General features: G+C 34.2%; 1 protein-coding gene across 5 annotated transcripts in view; it reads left to right on the top strand.

The window, feature by feature from the left end:
• The window catches only part of LOC138699470 (peroxisomal leader peptide-processing protease), a 525,434-nt gene extending 512,468 nt beyond the window's left edge, over positions 1 to 12,966 (top strand). For 4 of the 5 annotated variants that reach the window (XM_069825374.1, XM_069825376.1, XM_069825377.1 and 1 more), the window contains one exon: positions 6,028 to 12,966. In XM_069825374.1, the coding sequence (XP_069681475.1) occupies positions 6,028 to 6,113 (86 nt within the window). In that variant the 3' untranslated portion in view covers positions 6,114 to 12,966. The remainder of the gene's footprint in view (positions 1 to 6,027) is intronic. The other variant, XR_011332018.1, reaches the window with a different exon arrangement.
• Positions 12,967 to 17,611: the final 4,645 nt, after the last annotated feature.

Genomic DNA, 17,611 nt, shown 5'->3' with positions numbered 1-17,611 from the left:
AAAAAGTATGGACCAATAATAATTCCATTCTAATACACCACATCACACTGTAACTCTAGGGCTATGCAGTGGAGTTTCATGAAGCAACTGAGGGCTGGTGTCTGATCAATACCGGAAGTTTTGCTTCTTGACAAATCCTGTTAAATGGAAAATAATGTGCTTCATCCAACATAAGCAAATTAGGCAGAATATTATTGTTCTTCTATTTAAGAAGGGGGACAAGACTAACTGTAGTAACTTTCGAGGAATATCACTTTTGTTGACGTCGTACAAAATTTTGTCGAATATCCTTTTGAGAAGATTAACTCCATATGTAGATGAAATTATTGGGAATCATGAGTGTGGTTTCAGGCGTAATAGATCGACTATTGATCAGATTTTTTGTATTCGACAGATATTGGAGAAAAAATGGGAGTATAAGGGTACAGTACATCAGTTATTCATAGATTTCAAAAAGGCGTATGACTCGGTTAAGAGAGAAGTTTTATATAATATTCTTATTGAATTTGGTATTCCCAAGAAACTAGTTCGATTAATTAAAATGTGTCTTAGTGAAACTTACAGCAGAGTCCTCATAGGCCAGTTTCTATCTGATGCTTTTCCAATTCACTGCGGGCTAAAGCAGGGAGATGCACTATCATCTTTACTTTTTAACTTTGCTCTAGAATATGCCATTAGGAAAGTTCAGGATAACACAGAGAATTTGGAATTGAATGGGTTACATCAGCTTCTTGTCTATGCAGATGACGTGATTATGTTAGGAGAAAATCCACAAACGATTAGGGAAAACATGGAAATTCTACTTGAAGCAAGTAAAGAGATAGGGTTGGAAGTAAATCCCGAAAAAACTAAGTATATGATTATGTCTCGTGATCAGAATATTGTACGAAATGGAACTATGAAAGTTGGAGATTTATCCTTTGAAGAGGTGGAAAAATTCAAATATCTTGGAGCAACAGTAACAAATGTAAATGACACTCGGGAGGAAATTAAACGCAGAATAAATATGGAAAATGCCTGTTATTATTCGGTTGAGAAGCTTTTGTCATCTAGTCTGCTGTCAAAAAAACTGAAAGCTAGAATTTATAAAACAGTTATATTACCGGTTGTTCTGTATGGTTGTGAAACTTGGACTCTCACTTTGAGAGAGGAACAGAGATTGAGGGTTTTTGAGAATAAGGTTCTTAGGAAAATATTTGGGGCTGAGAGGGATGAAGTTACAGGAGAATGGAGAAAGTTACACAACGCAGAGCTGCACGCATTGTATCCTTCACCTGACATAATTAGAAACATTAAATGCAGACGTTTGAGATGGGCTGGGCATCTAGCACGTATGGGCGAATCCAGAAATGCATATAGAGTGTTAGTTGGGAGGCCAGAGGAGAAAAGACCTTTGGGAAGGCCGAGACATAGATGGGAAGATAATATTAAAATGGATTTGAGGGAGGTGGGATATTATGGTAGGAACTGGATTAATCTTGCTCAGGTTTGGGACCAATGGTTGGCTAATGTGAGGGCAGCAATGAATCTCCGGGTTCCTTAAAAGCCAGTAAGTAAGTAAGTATTATTGTTCTTAGCAATAATTTTTTGAAGTTACACACAGAATGCTGTTCTCATCTGCCAGTCAATTGAACGTAACTCATGAACTTTTTTAAGGATGGAATTTCAAATCTGCTTTCAATATCCGGTGAAGTGATCGCCGGCTGATTTGCACTGTCAGTGAATGTCGACGGGCTGAGCGGTGTGAAGTTCGCTGCATTTCTGCTCGAACACAATTGACATTCTCAGGCTTTCGGACGGTTCTTTGCCTACCTGACGATTTCTTGTTTTCCACTTTTCCATGTTCCCTCCAAGACCCATCGCACAATTGTCCATCTGTCAGGAACATGATGATGACGATGTCTTTTGCAAAAGAAACGCTGAACTCGATTGATTACATTTAAACGAATAAAAGCTTCCACAACATGAATGCGTATTTGTATAGACCACTGATTCGTTGCAAATGAAATGGCAGTTCTCCTGGAATAAACAATTCCAAAGCCGCTGTTGCTATGTACTGCTATGCAGCATTATGTAATATTGTACCATACATTTTGCTCTACCTTGTATAAATGACACTCGAGAGGAAATTAAAAGCGAAATAAATATGGGAAATGCCTGTTATTATTCAGTTGACAAACTTTCGTCATCTAGTCTGCTTTCAAAAAAAGCTAAAACTTAGAATTTATAAAACAGTTATATTACCTGTTGTTCTGTATGGTTGTGAAACTTGGACTCTCACTTTGAAAAAGGAACAGAGGTAAGGGTGTTAGAGAATAAGGTCCTTAGGAAAATATTTGGGACTAAGAGAGATGAAGTTACAGGAGAATGGAGAAAGTTGCACAACACAGAACTGCACGCATTGTATTCTTCACCCAACATAATTAGGAACATTAAATCCAGACGTTTGAGATGGGCAGGGCATGTAGCACGTATGGGCAAATCCAGAAATGCATATAGTGTGTTAGTTGGGACAACAGAGGGAAAAAGACCTTTGGGAAGGTTGAGACGTAGATTGGAGGGTAATATTAAAATGGATTTCAAGGACGTGGGATATGATGGTAGAGACTGGATTAATGTTACTCAGGATAGGGACCAATGATGGGCTTATGTGAGAGCAGCAATGAACCTCCAGGTTCCTTAAAAGCCATAACTAATCAAATATATACTGTGTATATTATATATACATTACATGTACTAGTACTGGTACTTTTTGGCATATATATATATATATATATATATATATATATATATATATATATATAATTACATTATTATGTACTGGTACATATTGTCTCAGTTTTCTTTCATGTCAAATAGATAGGTATATATGTATGTAATTGTTTGAATTTGACAAAAAGTCATTTTTCTTCTTGCTTCCCATCTTGATAGTGTCTAAAAGCGTCAAATATATACTCAGTTTTCTTTCATGTCAAATATAATATTGATTGCATGACATTTTTTTGGAGCATTTGAACTTGCTTTGATGGGATAGTATGATGAAAGTGAAACCTCTGACTATATGGATGTTTGTTTACTTAGAATTTGTGTTTTATTCTAATATTTTTATTTATTTATTTATTTATTTATGTATTTATTATTTTGCTAATAATCGTAACATAAAATATAAAATATACAGAGAAACTTTAGCTCGCCCCTGAAAGAGTAGAACTCGTGCTCAGGAGCGGATTCCTGAATTGAAATTAATTATAATTGAGGACGTCACCCAAATAAGGGTGTATATGGCAAAATGTAGTTCTGATATAAACTAATTTCAATGTTTGTAAGCTGTCAGGTTCATTTTAGTTGCTTCGAAAAAGTTTTTCATTACTGTTAAATACTTTCGAGGATATTTAAAACAAAATTATTGAAACATAACAGCAAATAGTACGTTCTGCTAGTAGTAAATAAATATAATATGGAACTCTGTATACACCCTTTTTCCGGCGACAATATGTTTTAGTACTGTTTTTAATTATTCTGATGTTCTAGGTGTCTAATTTCACATGAAAATTAATTATATATGGGAACATCTCGTACTTTATTAATAATTTTGTCTGAAAAAAGTAAAATAAAATAAATTCAACAAAATAAAATATACATTTACCATAACATATTAAATAAAATTATTTAGTAATTACACAAGTAGGCCTACAAAATAGCTTTACATTTTCAGTTTATGGTTGTCTTGTTCTTATGTCTTTTTCTTCTTTATGCATCATCACTAGTGTTGCTAGAGTCATCTTCACCATTGTATGATGATGTCCCGGCTTTATTCAGCAATGAGTTCAGCCAACTTTGGCCATCTTCATCTGAAAACAGTAAGAGGTCTCTTAAGTCCTTCGCCTTGGAGGGTTTCAAAGGCACTGGTTTCATTTGTGTTGGAGTCAAAAGTTTCAGCTGCGACACTCCTATTCCCATCTTTCAAATGCTGAAGGCAAAAATGATGCAGATTATTAGGTTCAAGCTGAAAATACCCCTGATGTACTGTATTGCACTTGTTTATACTTTTGCATCATGATTGTATGAGGACGATTTAAGTGTGTACCCGTTTTATCATTGAGGATGTCACCGGAAACCAGTTTATTCTGAACTGTTAATCGTTTCTCTGAAATTTGCAATAGACTCAATAAAAAGTTTCGACACACATCAATTTTTTTACCCCCATTACAGAAAACACTATATTTCCACACATTATCCCTATTCTTGAAAGACTGAAGTTCCTTAGCTTGTAGATTCACTCTTTCAAGGCAAGAAGTAATAACATTATATTGTTCTAATTTCGAACCCACGTCCCAAAGCGTTTAAAAATAGAAAGTTGATCGTCCTTTGAAGTTTCATGTGTACACATTTTCATACATCATCTTCTTACTGGTGTAAATAACTTCTTTTCCATTTCCTTGCCTGTACAAGTTGTGTATGACTTGCCACTGTTTCTATTAATTTTCCTTTCTTCGGTTTTCCATTTAGTTTTGTTCACAAGCTTCTTTTTTCCCCTTATTTTCGGTCATTATTCACTGCTGCAACTGACAACCTGAAGTAGGCCTAAACATCGAATATTAGCCTACTACAGTACAGCATGTGAGTGTGACTGCCACTGTAGTAGCTCGTTCAATGTAAACACGTAACATTGTGTCCTGTGTTACGTATTGAAGCTAGACTTACGAAAATTTACTACAGTGTACTATACGCATTCAACTATCTAATCCCTTGATCGTCAGAAAATGGGCGTATAAGCGTATACGCTGTTATTCGGGTGAAGTCCTCAATTATACAATACAATTTTTCTTATGTCTACTGTGCAATTATAGTCTTATATAAATTTAAATTTACAATTTTTCAATTTTTATAAAATCCATACATAACTCTTTAAATTTAATACTAGAACTATTCGAATTGACAAGATTAGGATATTTAAATATAAATTTGTTATATATTCTTGGGCCTAAGTTACTACTATGATTAAATACTGTAACAGGGTTGCATTTTGGTTCAAACATTCTTAAAGAATTCATACCTTTTGTTTCATAACTATGAGAATAGAATTCAAAATTATTTCGATTTTTATGTATGAATTTTATTAATATAGTATAATAAATTTGTCTTACGTTAAGTACATTAAAGTCTAGAAACAAATTTTGAGATGGAAAATCAATAGGTTTATGAAGACATATTTTAATTATTTTCTTCTGTAATAAGCAAAGTGGATTAAAATTGGATTTAAATGAGCTACCCCATCCTACATACATACATAATTACCGATTGAAATAAAGTTAAATATATTTTACGTAATAAACTTCTTGACAAGTAATTCATCAATAAAACAAAATAATATAGTATTTTTTGTAATTTATTACAAAGGTAATTAATATGTTGCTTCCATTTTAAATGATTACCGGGTATTGAAAATTATGCCTAAATACTTAACTTCAGAGGACTCTTTAATAATCGGACATAATATTTCTGAAAATTGCTGTCTATTTATTACAAACATTCAGTTTAAATTACTGACCTCTAAGTTCCAAAATATAGAGATTTGTCTGTCCCAAAATTCGAGATTTCTGGTAACCCTGAGTCTAGCAGAATCCAAGGAAGTTTTAGCTGATGATATCTGAAGACACCAACAATCAACAAACAATACATGTCAATAGTATGTAATGTGATCTCCACATCTTAATATCCAAGACAGATTAATGTTGTATAATACTGATGATGTTTGGTAAAAGAGCTTAACCCTAATTTTTTTAATATGACTTTTTTTTTTACTGTAATCAGTTACAATTTAATTTTGCAAAACGTGAAGATATGTTTTTTGACAGTTATGACAGTAACTAATAATAATGTGTTAAAATTTAATTATAACTGTTTCTGGAAAAATTTTCTTTTTGTAGGAAAAGCCCTTTTATCTGAACACCATCAATATCATCTCACATCATGTAATGGCTAAAATGTGTTTATTTAGTACTGTTTGTTCTCTTGACATTGCAGATGTCCACGCTCTGTCCGTCATGGAAAGTGATGATCCTGTAGTGCAGCGGCTTTGGAAGCTCCAAAATGTGATCAGCAAATTGTAGTATTTGCAAATATGCAACATAATAGTATACCGGTACTGAATTTGATGAGCTGTTGGCGAAAATGCAACAAGGTATAAAGAAGTTATTCTTAAGGGGTAGAAGTGTATTTTAAGTCTGAACAACTGTTTTTGGTGCAGTTCTAGTTACTACATACACAGGGTTACCACATGTCCTCATTTTCCCGGACATGGCCTCATTTTCAAGGGTTAAATTACCGTCTAGGGGGAATTTTCAAAATCAGCATGAATGTCCGGAAATTGGACCTGTGAATTTAATTTAAAAAAAATGCCTGACTTTAGCAACAGAAACTAAGATTCTCGACATAACTAATATCTTTGTTCTACTCACGAGTCAGAAGCCAGAATTGTATTGTATTGTTGTATTGTATTTATTGACATTCCATGGTATTCATACATGCTTACAGCTAGAATATGGAACAAGTCAAAAAACTTAATATTATTATAAAATCTTAATTTATAGTCACATTCTAGATGAAATATATATAGACGAGATTTACAATATAGTCTACTAGTACAACACAAAGTTTTAGTATCAATTTCATGAAGTGTTATTGAATGTCATGAATTCACCTACAAAATAGAAGGAGTGAGAAATTAGGTACTTCTTTAATTTGGCCCTAAATAATTTTATGTTTTGAGTTTCATTTTTTATATCGATAGGGAGGCTATTAAAAATTTTTACTGCCATATAACGCACTCCTTTTTGATAGCACAATAGACTTGCCGATGGAGTATGAAAGTCATTTTTTGACTTGTATTTATGCTATGAACTGTTGAATTAGTTACAAAGTTTTCACGATTACATATGAGGAAGATTATTAATGATAAGATATATTGACAAACCATGGGCATTATTTGTAGTTTTTTTTAAATAGCCCTACACGATTCCCTAGATTTGGCACCTGCTATTATTCTAATTACTCTTTTTTGTAATAGAAATATATTGTTACTATCTGTGGAATTTCCCCCCAGAATATTATTCCAAAACTCATTACCGAGTGGAAGTATGCGAAGTATATTGTTTTTAAGGTATTGATATTTACTATCTTTTGCATAGATCTAATAGCAAAACAAGATGAATTTAGTTTGGGGGTAATTTCTTTAATATGATTTTTCCAATTTAACACATTATCGATTTTTAAGCCAAGAAATTTGGTTGTTGTTGTTTCTAATAGGGATCTATTATTAATTATTGTGCTAGAAATTTGCGACGTTGAATTATTAGTTTTGTTACAATTTAATACTAATTTATTGACTGAGAACCAGTCACATATTTTAAAGAGAATTTCCTCTGTTGAGGATTGGAATGTGTTGGAGTTATTGGCTGTAATTACGCTATACTTGTGTCATCTGCAAATAATATGGAATGACCTACATCTTTTATTAGGGGGGGGGGGGAGGCAAGATCATTTATAAACACTAGAAAAAGTAGGGGACCTAATATTGATCCTTAAGGAATTCCATTATTAATAGTTCCCCATGTCGATGCAGATTTCACAGTTGTATTGATTTCAACTTTCTGTTTCCTAACTATGAGATATGATTTCTTATCTATGAGATATGAGAATGATAGTACTCCACACCACTTTTTGAAGATTTGAAGTACAGAGGCCATTCCATTTCCTTTTCCCTATTCTTACTGCTTTATTAGTCAGTTTGCACATGACTGACACAAGATTTTGTTTGTTCTTTTACCTTCCTTTGCTTATGTAATTAGTTCACAAAAGTTTTCAGGAGAGGATCGCATGTTATTTGCCATACTCGCCGAGCATTTGCTATATCTTTAATTAAAGTACAGTGAAACACCGATAAGATGCTGTTCAAGAACCGCACGTAAACCACATATTAACTGAGACCGCATGTAAACCGCATATTAACTGGGACTGCGTATTAGGCAGGTACACTAATTTTGACTTACATACTGTTATTGCAAGTTATCTTGAACCTTACATCCCCTAAGTCTGTCTTTCGAACTGCTCGGTACGGCATGTATTCATCAACGTAACGGCACAGCAAGGATGCCCCCCCTCAGGTAACGTGACTCTTTTCAGAAAACGTTGGTTCTTACAATTTACGGCTCTCTACTGTAAAAGAACTTGGTTCAATACGAACATCATTTCACGACACTCCAGTTTTGAGAGGAGAACATGGTTTCGTAGTAGGTTTTAATTAACCTGTAATGAGTAAGTATTTAAATATAATAGTGTATACACTCTTTCTCTCTCATCCGGGCTGAGGACCGGCAATGGCGGAGTTACTACAGCTATTTCTATACATTATATAGGCCTACATAAATACAAAGAAATCTAAATTTATGTCAGTCACCAAAAGACAAAATGATCAAGTGAAGGAAGTTAAAATGGGAACATATAAGTTTGAAAAAGTAAAAGAATTTACATATCTCGGATCAATATTGACAGCAAATAATGACCTAAGGAATGAGGTACAAAGAAGAATAAATCTGGCTAACAGGGCATATTATTCACTTTTACCAATTGTTAAAAATAAAATAATATCTAGAGAAATCAAAATCAAGATTTACAAAACCCTAATAAGACCCATTATAACATATGGTACAGAAACATGGGTTCTGAATAAAAATACATGCAAACAACTAGCAGTATTTGAGAGGAAAATCTTAAGAAGGATATTCGGAGCAATTGAAACAGTGGATGGATGGAGAGCCAGATATAATAATGAGATATACGAACTGTACAAGGAATCGGATTTGGAGGCGCACATAAGATGTCAAAGACTGAGATGGTTGGGACACGTCACAAGGATGGAAACAACAAGGAAAGTGAAGATTGTCTTCAATAACAACCCAGATGGAACCAGATTAAGAGGAAGACCGAGAACAAGATGGTGGAACTGTGTATGAGTGGATGTGAATAGATTAGGAATAAGGAATTGGAGGGAGTTGGCGATGGATAGAGAAGGATGGAAGAGAGCCATAGAGGAGGTTAAGGCCCACCTGGGCTGTAATACCAAATAAGAAGAAGAAGAAGAAGATATAGGCCTACATAACTTACACCTAGAGCTGATATGTACATATTCTTATAACAATATTTTACAGGCTTATTATTTGAATTTACACTAATTTACAATTATACACAATCCATATCCCTATCATTACTGCCATCATCGTCATAGTCTTCAATGCTTGGTCCAGAATTAATTATTATTTCGTCAATGGCATCATCCATTCGGAATTATCTTCTTAATCGTAGGTAGGCCTACTACTTTCTGAACAAGATAGAATTCTTCGATTGTATCCTGAATGACATGTTGATCGAAGTCGTCCACTTCAACTTTACACAAGTCCTAATTCTGGAATGAAGTAATATGTTTTGCAGACTATAACAAAATAATAACTTACAACAGTCATTCATTATTGTACATAACTATTATAGCAATAATTTCTAAACATTACATACCTATTCTTTCTCGGAGTAGTGTGAGGTTCATTCGTTTGTAATGCAATATTCTTCTTAATTCTCTTCACTGAACTAATATACTTTTGCCAGAGTATTTAGCCGCTCTCTCATATTCCTTATCAAGAGGTTCCAGTAAACATTTGTTTAATTTTTCTTCCTCTCAACACTTAATTATATTTGCGATAATTTCTCTTTCTCCGCTGTGGATAACAGCGTTACTTTTTCTCCGCGGTGGTGTGATTTCACCATACTTACTACCCTGTGGTTGCTGCTCCATGTTAACACTACTGGTACGCAGTGAAGGAAATAGTTCTATGTTTCTTGACAAGAGATTATGATGCAGAGCATGCACAAACAACTCAGTTGGCTCCACCCGCATTACACGCTTCCTTCCCTCTGCCCCTCTGTCTCCGCTCAGAAAGTTCAAGATAACTTGCAATAACAGTACAGTATAAGGGTAATTGCACTTCGAGTGCAAGAAACAAATTTCACCCTCTACCTGAAAAAAAATCGTCCAGTCAACACTGGCGGAAGTTGTACGAGTATTTACCAGCATTTTTCTTTGTATGAAAGGATTTTAACATTCGAAAGTCTCCCTGTCAAAATTTAGTCATCCTTTGAATTCTGTGGAGTGTGCAGTAAGTTCGATGATGCAAAATTTCAAAGCAGAAATCTCTGTCTGTAAGTGAAAAATTACGTTAGTGTTGCACCTAATGGTGTATCAAGTGAAGTTACCTGTAGTTACTTGAACTGCATAGAAAATGTTATCTTTCATAATGACAGTATAAAAACACGGCAAACAACGATCAAAGAGTTTTTTTCATATGAAATAAGCTCTTATTTGCATTTTTCACTGTAACTAATGCACAATGAAATATGTTTCCTATGAAGTGATGTCTAAAGTATGTTGTTGTTGTTTTCTAATGCCAGGCATTTGACAATAAAGTCATTTGACCTCTTGCACTCCAATATTTTTCAAAGATATTATCATGACTAGCCACTGAAGCACAGATTTTGAGGTGTTCCGAATCCATTTTTGGTTTGAGTTGCACAATGGTCAGTTAGGGGACTGATATATTCCAATTCTATGCAGGTGTTTGGCCAAACAATCATGGCCTGTTACCAATCTAAATGCAGCTACAGACGATTTTCGTGGTAAATCGGGAATTAACTGTGGATTTTGATGCAGAGAGTTCCATTTTTTCCCTTGGGATTGTGTTATCAAATTTTGTTTGTTGAAGTCTAAGTATGTAGATTTAATAAATCTTTTCACAGAGTAATACGTAGATTTAGTAACAGGTCTGATGTCTAAAATATTTTCCCCATTTCATAAATCATTTCCCATCTACAGCACTGTCCCTCTTATAACGCTTAAAGGCATAGCTCCTTGACGAGCGTATTAACAGAGTTATACTGTAATATCAACTGGCAGCAGGTGTAATCTTTTGCCAGAAAATATAGAAAAGTTACTCTTGTGTTTTACTGTAACCAGTGCTGAGTCCAGCCAATGTAAGATTTTTTTTTTTCTCTTCAGTGTAAAAAAATTTAGTTACGTAGCTCTTCCATTCAGGTGGGGATTTGATGATGCTGAAAATCTGTTTAATGGTACAGATTTGTTGTATTTTATTTTGTAGAATATTAAATATAGACAAAACTGTTAATCTCTAAAAGCTATTTTGTAACTACTGATGTAAACCTGCTCCAAATGATTTAGGAACAAAGATATTTTGGCATTCGTATATTTATTTCATATTTTCTTATTTTACCAAAATAAATGTGATATTTTGGCAAAATATTTTTCATTTTGTGCTGATGTGTAGTCATTACGGTCAGTAATAAAGGAAATAAATTAGTTGTTGTGCCAAAGATTTCCATCTCTTTTACTTAATTACACTAGTCAACAAATTTTAACTTTGAAAATTGTGCCGAAATGAAACATAGTTACTATCCACATATTTGCCATGCTGAATCCAAAAATGGAACCCATTTTTCAGCAGCACCCTCAGATATTCAGTTATTGCCCTTATTACACTTCTGAAAAGTTCGATACTAACTAAGCAGTTTCACATTTTTAATATCTAATGCAGACTGCATAAACATAGCCCTCCACTGATATAGTGGTGTTAAGTACTAAAAATAAAGTATCCTTCATGTTAAAATGATGTAGAGGGCTGCACAATATCAGATGACGTTATGTCAGATTCCGATTTTTCTTGCCATGTAAAAGGTGAAATGGAAACAGGCCAATTTTATCCATGAGGTATTGGTCTTATAGCTGACGGGAGATAGGATACTGAATGAGTCCCTTATTTTTTAAGAAATCCAGTAATATTGGTTAAGCAGAAATAACAGTCATCTTCGTGATTTTCTTGTTCACGCCATGCTATTGGTTCGGAAATTTTTTACAACTACGCCTTTGCTTCTTCATTTCATTTCACACAGAACAAGCTCACACTACTAACAAAATCTCTACACCCGAACTGAACAAAGTACAGACTGACTGTCTCTGTTTTCATTACCAGGCTCTCTAATCTTATTTTTCAAGTATCAACAAACCATGATTCAGATGTGTCAAGTAAAGAGGGGCTTGATATAATTGATAGAAACTAAATAAGCCACAAGTATACTAGGTGTTGGAAAAATGTGTATAAATTCTATATTTACAACACTAAATTATTGAAATTTATTTCATGTGTATCTTGTTACATGGGAATACGTATGCACATATCAAAATTAAACATAGGCAACTGTGGCTTCCACAGATTTCCTCAAGCGGCCGGTAATGGAATCCAAAATCTTCTGGAGGAAGTTGCGTGGGGCATTGGTGATAATGCCCCGAATCCGTGCTTCCAATTCTTTACTGTCTCTGGACGGATTGTGGCATTCCTTCCTTTCTCCGTATGCCAACATCTTTGAACGAGAACAACGGAATTCCACACTTCATAGCGTGCAGCAAAGTGCGTTCGCTCGCGAACAAACAGGTGATCGACCATCTTTGCTATTGTTGTGGGAACCGCCCCTCACGGCCACCATCTTTACTACGGACGTGCAAAAGTTCAAATTCCATTTAATTATCTATATGTACACACAATTTTCATTATGGGTCCATCGATATTAAAAATTCTACAGCCAATTAATAATACCTAGTAACTTGCCGTCTGCTCTGTATTTATGGCTATTCATAAAATATAACATTGTTGCAGTGCTCAGAAACCTGACGTGATGGAAAAAATCTGATTACATATTCGTAATCAGCGCATCAGACTTGCTAATAATTAGCATTCTGTTTGTCGGCACAAAAAATGTTGTTGACTAGTGTTATTATACTTTTCTTTCTTATAAATAATGAAATTTGTGTATTATTTGTAAAATAAATATGAAATATATTACTAATAATCTAACAAATTGATTTAGATTGTAGTCACCACTACCACAATCACTACACGATAAACCTGCATGAATACCTATTGTACCACATGATGTACCGGTATTTCTGCAGACAAAAGTTTCAGAGATCTTCCTAATCTTCTTTTTCCTTTCATTGTTTAAAGCAATGGTTCCCAAACCTTTGACACCTGCTGCTCCTTTTCCCTGCTGATCCAGTGGCACCCTCATGGCAGTTACAATCGTATAAGTCAGGTAAACTCTTACTCTTATATTTAGAATATAAAAGTGATTTAATGTAACAAAAAAAACCTACATCATATACAGTACTTTATATTTATAAATGGCATTTTCACAGTTCTTCACAAAGACACAATTAATCATTTCATCTACTCAGAAAATACATAATATCTGTTATAACAATGTATCTCATTTTGAAAAATAAAGAACAGTCAATAACTGCTAACAGATTAAGGGAACAAAGCAAAATGGCAACGTCGCATTATAGATCTTGTGGCGAGGTGTTTCGAACCAATTACTTTGTTATAGTGCAAACGTGAATTTTGTCCACCTTTATTTGTTTATTTTCTAATTTTTTAGTTGGTTATTTAACGACGCTGTATCAACTACTAGGTTATTTAGCGTCGATGTGATTGGTGATAATGAGATGATATTTGGCGCACTTTAACCCCCAAAAATCACCACGAAACAAAACCTAATAATTTATCACCTTATCAAACAAACTCTTATTACGCCTTAACTTTTACGGAAAATTCAATAAATAATTCCTTGAAACCACAGAAACAGTTTGCTCGTCAGCAATCGAAAATTCTTTTTCACCAGCGAAAGAATTAAACCAAAATCTACACAAAATTTAGTACTCTGTTTTATATTCACACATCTTTCACAAATCATAAAATGAGGAACTTTCAATAGCTTTAGCCATCGGAAATTAACGAAAATTCTGGAACAAATGACAACTAACCAATCAAATCAAAAGAATCACGGCGACATCAATTCAACCAGGTGCCCGTCTTCTATGAAATTACCTTATATTTAAATCAATAAAATAATGGCCAATCTTCTATATCTACCCACACCACAGTCGAGACTGACGTCCGATTTGCATGTCATGAGTTGAATAGATTAAACGAGGGAATCGCCAAGTGACACGAGGTTGAGGTATGTGGCAAAATTAAAGTGGTTTTTGAGAGGATATTCAAGGGGATGATAAATATATTTCTATCTTATACAAATTTTAAGATAGAGATTTCATATTTTGTAAACTTCATTCCCCTGCTATAAGTATTGTTACATGTAAATTACATCATGATGAGCGGTTTTAGAGATGTTGAAATTAATTAACAATGGCATTTTCAAAATCTATGTTCTTAAGATGCAAGTTTCGTCCACCATCTCTGATATGGTTGGAAAATAACTACGGGTCCATAATTTTTAGTTTATATTATAAATATGAGAGAAATTTAAAAAATATCCAGCTTCAAAATTCAAATTTTTAGTGTTACACTAAATGTGTTATTTCTTCATTTCGAAAGTATTCAGTTTCAGAAAAGTGAACTTGTTTTGTGAACCACACTATGTTTAATATGCGGCAAAAATTTAATGCTCCTAGAATAAAAATTGGAACAGCCTTTACACTTCAAACCTCACGAAATGTGCTGCAAAATGAGTGAGAAGACAATTTGTAAAATTTGCATGGAATTGAAGTATTATAGCTTAATTTTTATGCTTTCAAGCGCCGTTGAGCATTGAAACTTGCTCAACATACAAATAACAGTTTGCGAATTCATTTTTCACAAGAAAAGGAAAAAGATTTTTACTGAATGACCAAAAATTTTCATCCGTCTCCCCCGTTAAATAACGAGAGACTGAGAGAGATAAAAACGTCTAAGTGCATTATCTTCCCCGTGTGTAGTGTGGAAGATACCGAAGTTTCGCCAAAGTAACTAAACAATAATAATCCATTTGCTGCATTAAGTATAGAACTACAGGGTATCAGTCATGATCAAAGCTCGGAACTTGGGGACTTGTGTGTCGTGTACATGAGTAAGGTTACAGGTACAACGTACACAAAGCTCACGCTACATGTGCTAAGGGACAGTCATATGTACTAAGAAAGTGGTCACATCGTATGACAGGAAGACGGACGAAGAAACTGTGTCATTCCAAAGCCAATGACATACAGAGAATTACAGGTAAGCGGCCTGTTTGAGGAATTAGAAAATACTTGTTATTCAAATGGGTATTATAGAAGTTTAAAAATACAATTCTTTAAATTTTAGGTACAGAATTGCTTGGAGGAATTCGGAGGAGATACATTATTTTCTTCGAATGCAGAGTTTATATTTTGTAAGTTGTGTCACACACAAACTAGAGGCTGGAAACGGGCATTCATTGAAAGATATTGCAGTCCCTTAAATTGATGGGAAATTTGTCCATAACCATGGATCAAGTCGTAGAGAAACCTGCCCTAGTAGTGAGACACAAAATGAAAACTTTTTCCGAGAACAATTTAGAATATACATACTTATCTTTCTCAGATACGAAATCAGCTAGCAAATGCTGAAAATCGAACAGAAAACAGTGATCGTGAAAACATTCAGTATTTTAAGTTTACTCCCGTCACTTCATTTGACGTGAAAATTAGTTTTTCTTGTTTCAAATTATGTTTAATTAACAGGCGAAGAAATTATGGGTTCGAAAATCTTCAAATGTACATAGTCATACCCTGCAATAAAATGTACAAAGCAGAACAGTAAATTTGATATATTTCTCATGTTTATTTTTTATTACATATATGCTATAAAATTACAATATGTCGTTCCAGCCAGAAACCACTTTTATAGCAGACCTGACAGTACCTCCGTGCTGGAAGCGGGAGTTTGTTGACATTGAAGTCCGGTCGCTTAGCCACGAGCAAAGACACAAGTCCCCAAGTTCCGAGCTTTGGTCATGATAGTCTAGAAAGTAGTTTCTTGTATCACTCTTCTTGTATTGTGTTACACAAAACTTTAGTTTTGTAATTTTCTACGTATGCTGCAAATTCTATGATAATTTCGACATGCAGGTGGAAAAATTTCTCCGCGTGATGTCCCAACCCCGGCCAGAATATTATTTGTTACGAGAAACGCTTGTAAATTTAAAGCAGTATAAATCTTTAGTATTTGGTTTCACTATGATGCAACAATTCCCACTGCAGACGCGCTGATTTGTGTGTCTAGTCAAACTGGGCGACTTCGACGTAGAAATCCCCTGCACAGATCGAAAACACTCTCATACTGTATAAATTTTAGAGATGAAATTAGTATCTTATATAGTTCCCAAAGGGGCCTTCACCAAAAAAAAAATGCTTTACTGAGTAACGATAGCATTGTATTGTTTTTCATAATCTTCATTCATTTCTCTTTACTTAGAACCCAATTAAAAAAATCGACTCCGTAGAAGCAGATCTTGTTGAAGAGACTTCCATTCTCTCCGTGCAGAAGCATTTTTCAATTGATGAAACATAAAACTGATGATATTTTAATTTTTTACTTTTGATTGATTGCCAAAAGAACCATGTTGCCAGACCGCTCTACATACTGTAACGGGTAACTCGCAATATTTAATTTTGCCATTTGCGAACGTTCCTCTGGAGATTCTTTAAAGATAATTTCTTCATATATTATTGACAAGAACATGCTAGACCTGAAGAAGTTAATAAAATTAGTGTTCCATAGTAATTCTTTTACTCATTGGTCACGTGAAAAAAAGTAACATTGGAATGCTGTCAAAGTGGACTGCTTCTATTGCTCAACATGTCAACAACATAGAATTAATATTTTCTGTGACGGAACATTTATTTATGCCTACTGACCGTATATTTTCCCGAATAGAAAAGATTATCAGAAGATAGATAGATCTAATATCTCCAGAAGAATAGTGTATTTAAAGATTTTGAATTGTTCGGTACGCTCTTAACATTTCTTTAATCGCTTATTAACATCTTTACTATGTTACGATTATAGAAATATCTCCGCCTAGTCTAGGTTTCGGACGAGTTACTCCACCTCGAAACTAGTCAGCTAAGTATTTTTGTAATAGTGAAGAAGTTATTGTTGATCAGAGTTTAAAGATTTTCTCAGATTTTTCTAGAAGTACCATTGTACGACTAGAAAATCGTTTACGACAAGATATGGAGCCACCAGGGCATTGGTACTAAGTTACAAGCTTCAAAAAAGATTTTCCATTAGGCGAAATGCATTTATGATAACAGTTCTTAAAGGGTAACTTCCCTACAGAAATAAAGTGTTCACATTTCTCCAATTCCAAAATCTCGATAACATGCAGAAGGCATTTTTTGAAACTATACAACAAATCAAATAAGTAACGAGTCACTGAATATTTGAATTGGCTATAAATTTATATGAAATCAAAGTTGTTCCTTTTAAAACTTTTCAACGATTCGTAACATAAAACAGAAATATTGCAAACGAGAAGGTGGTCTTATGTAACAGCATGGAAGCTAAAAAGAAGCCTAGAAGCAACTACTGTGCGATCGATAAGTCTCTTTTCACTTCTATGTAAGCCCATGTTTCTGCCCCCATACACTCCACACAAAGCACTTCTGTAGTTTTCTTTATAGAAGTCCGCAGAA

Source organism: Periplaneta americana, chromosome 5, assembly GCF_040183065.1.
Source record: "Periplaneta americana isolate PAMFEO1 chromosome 5, P.americana_PAMFEO1_priV1, whole genome shotgun sequence".
NCBI classification, from domain to species: Eukaryota; Metazoa; Arthropoda; class Insecta; order Blattodea; family Blattidae; genus Periplaneta; species Periplaneta americana.
Note: the sequence above shows the minus strand (reverse complement) of the source record. Positions and strands in the feature narration are given on the sequence as shown.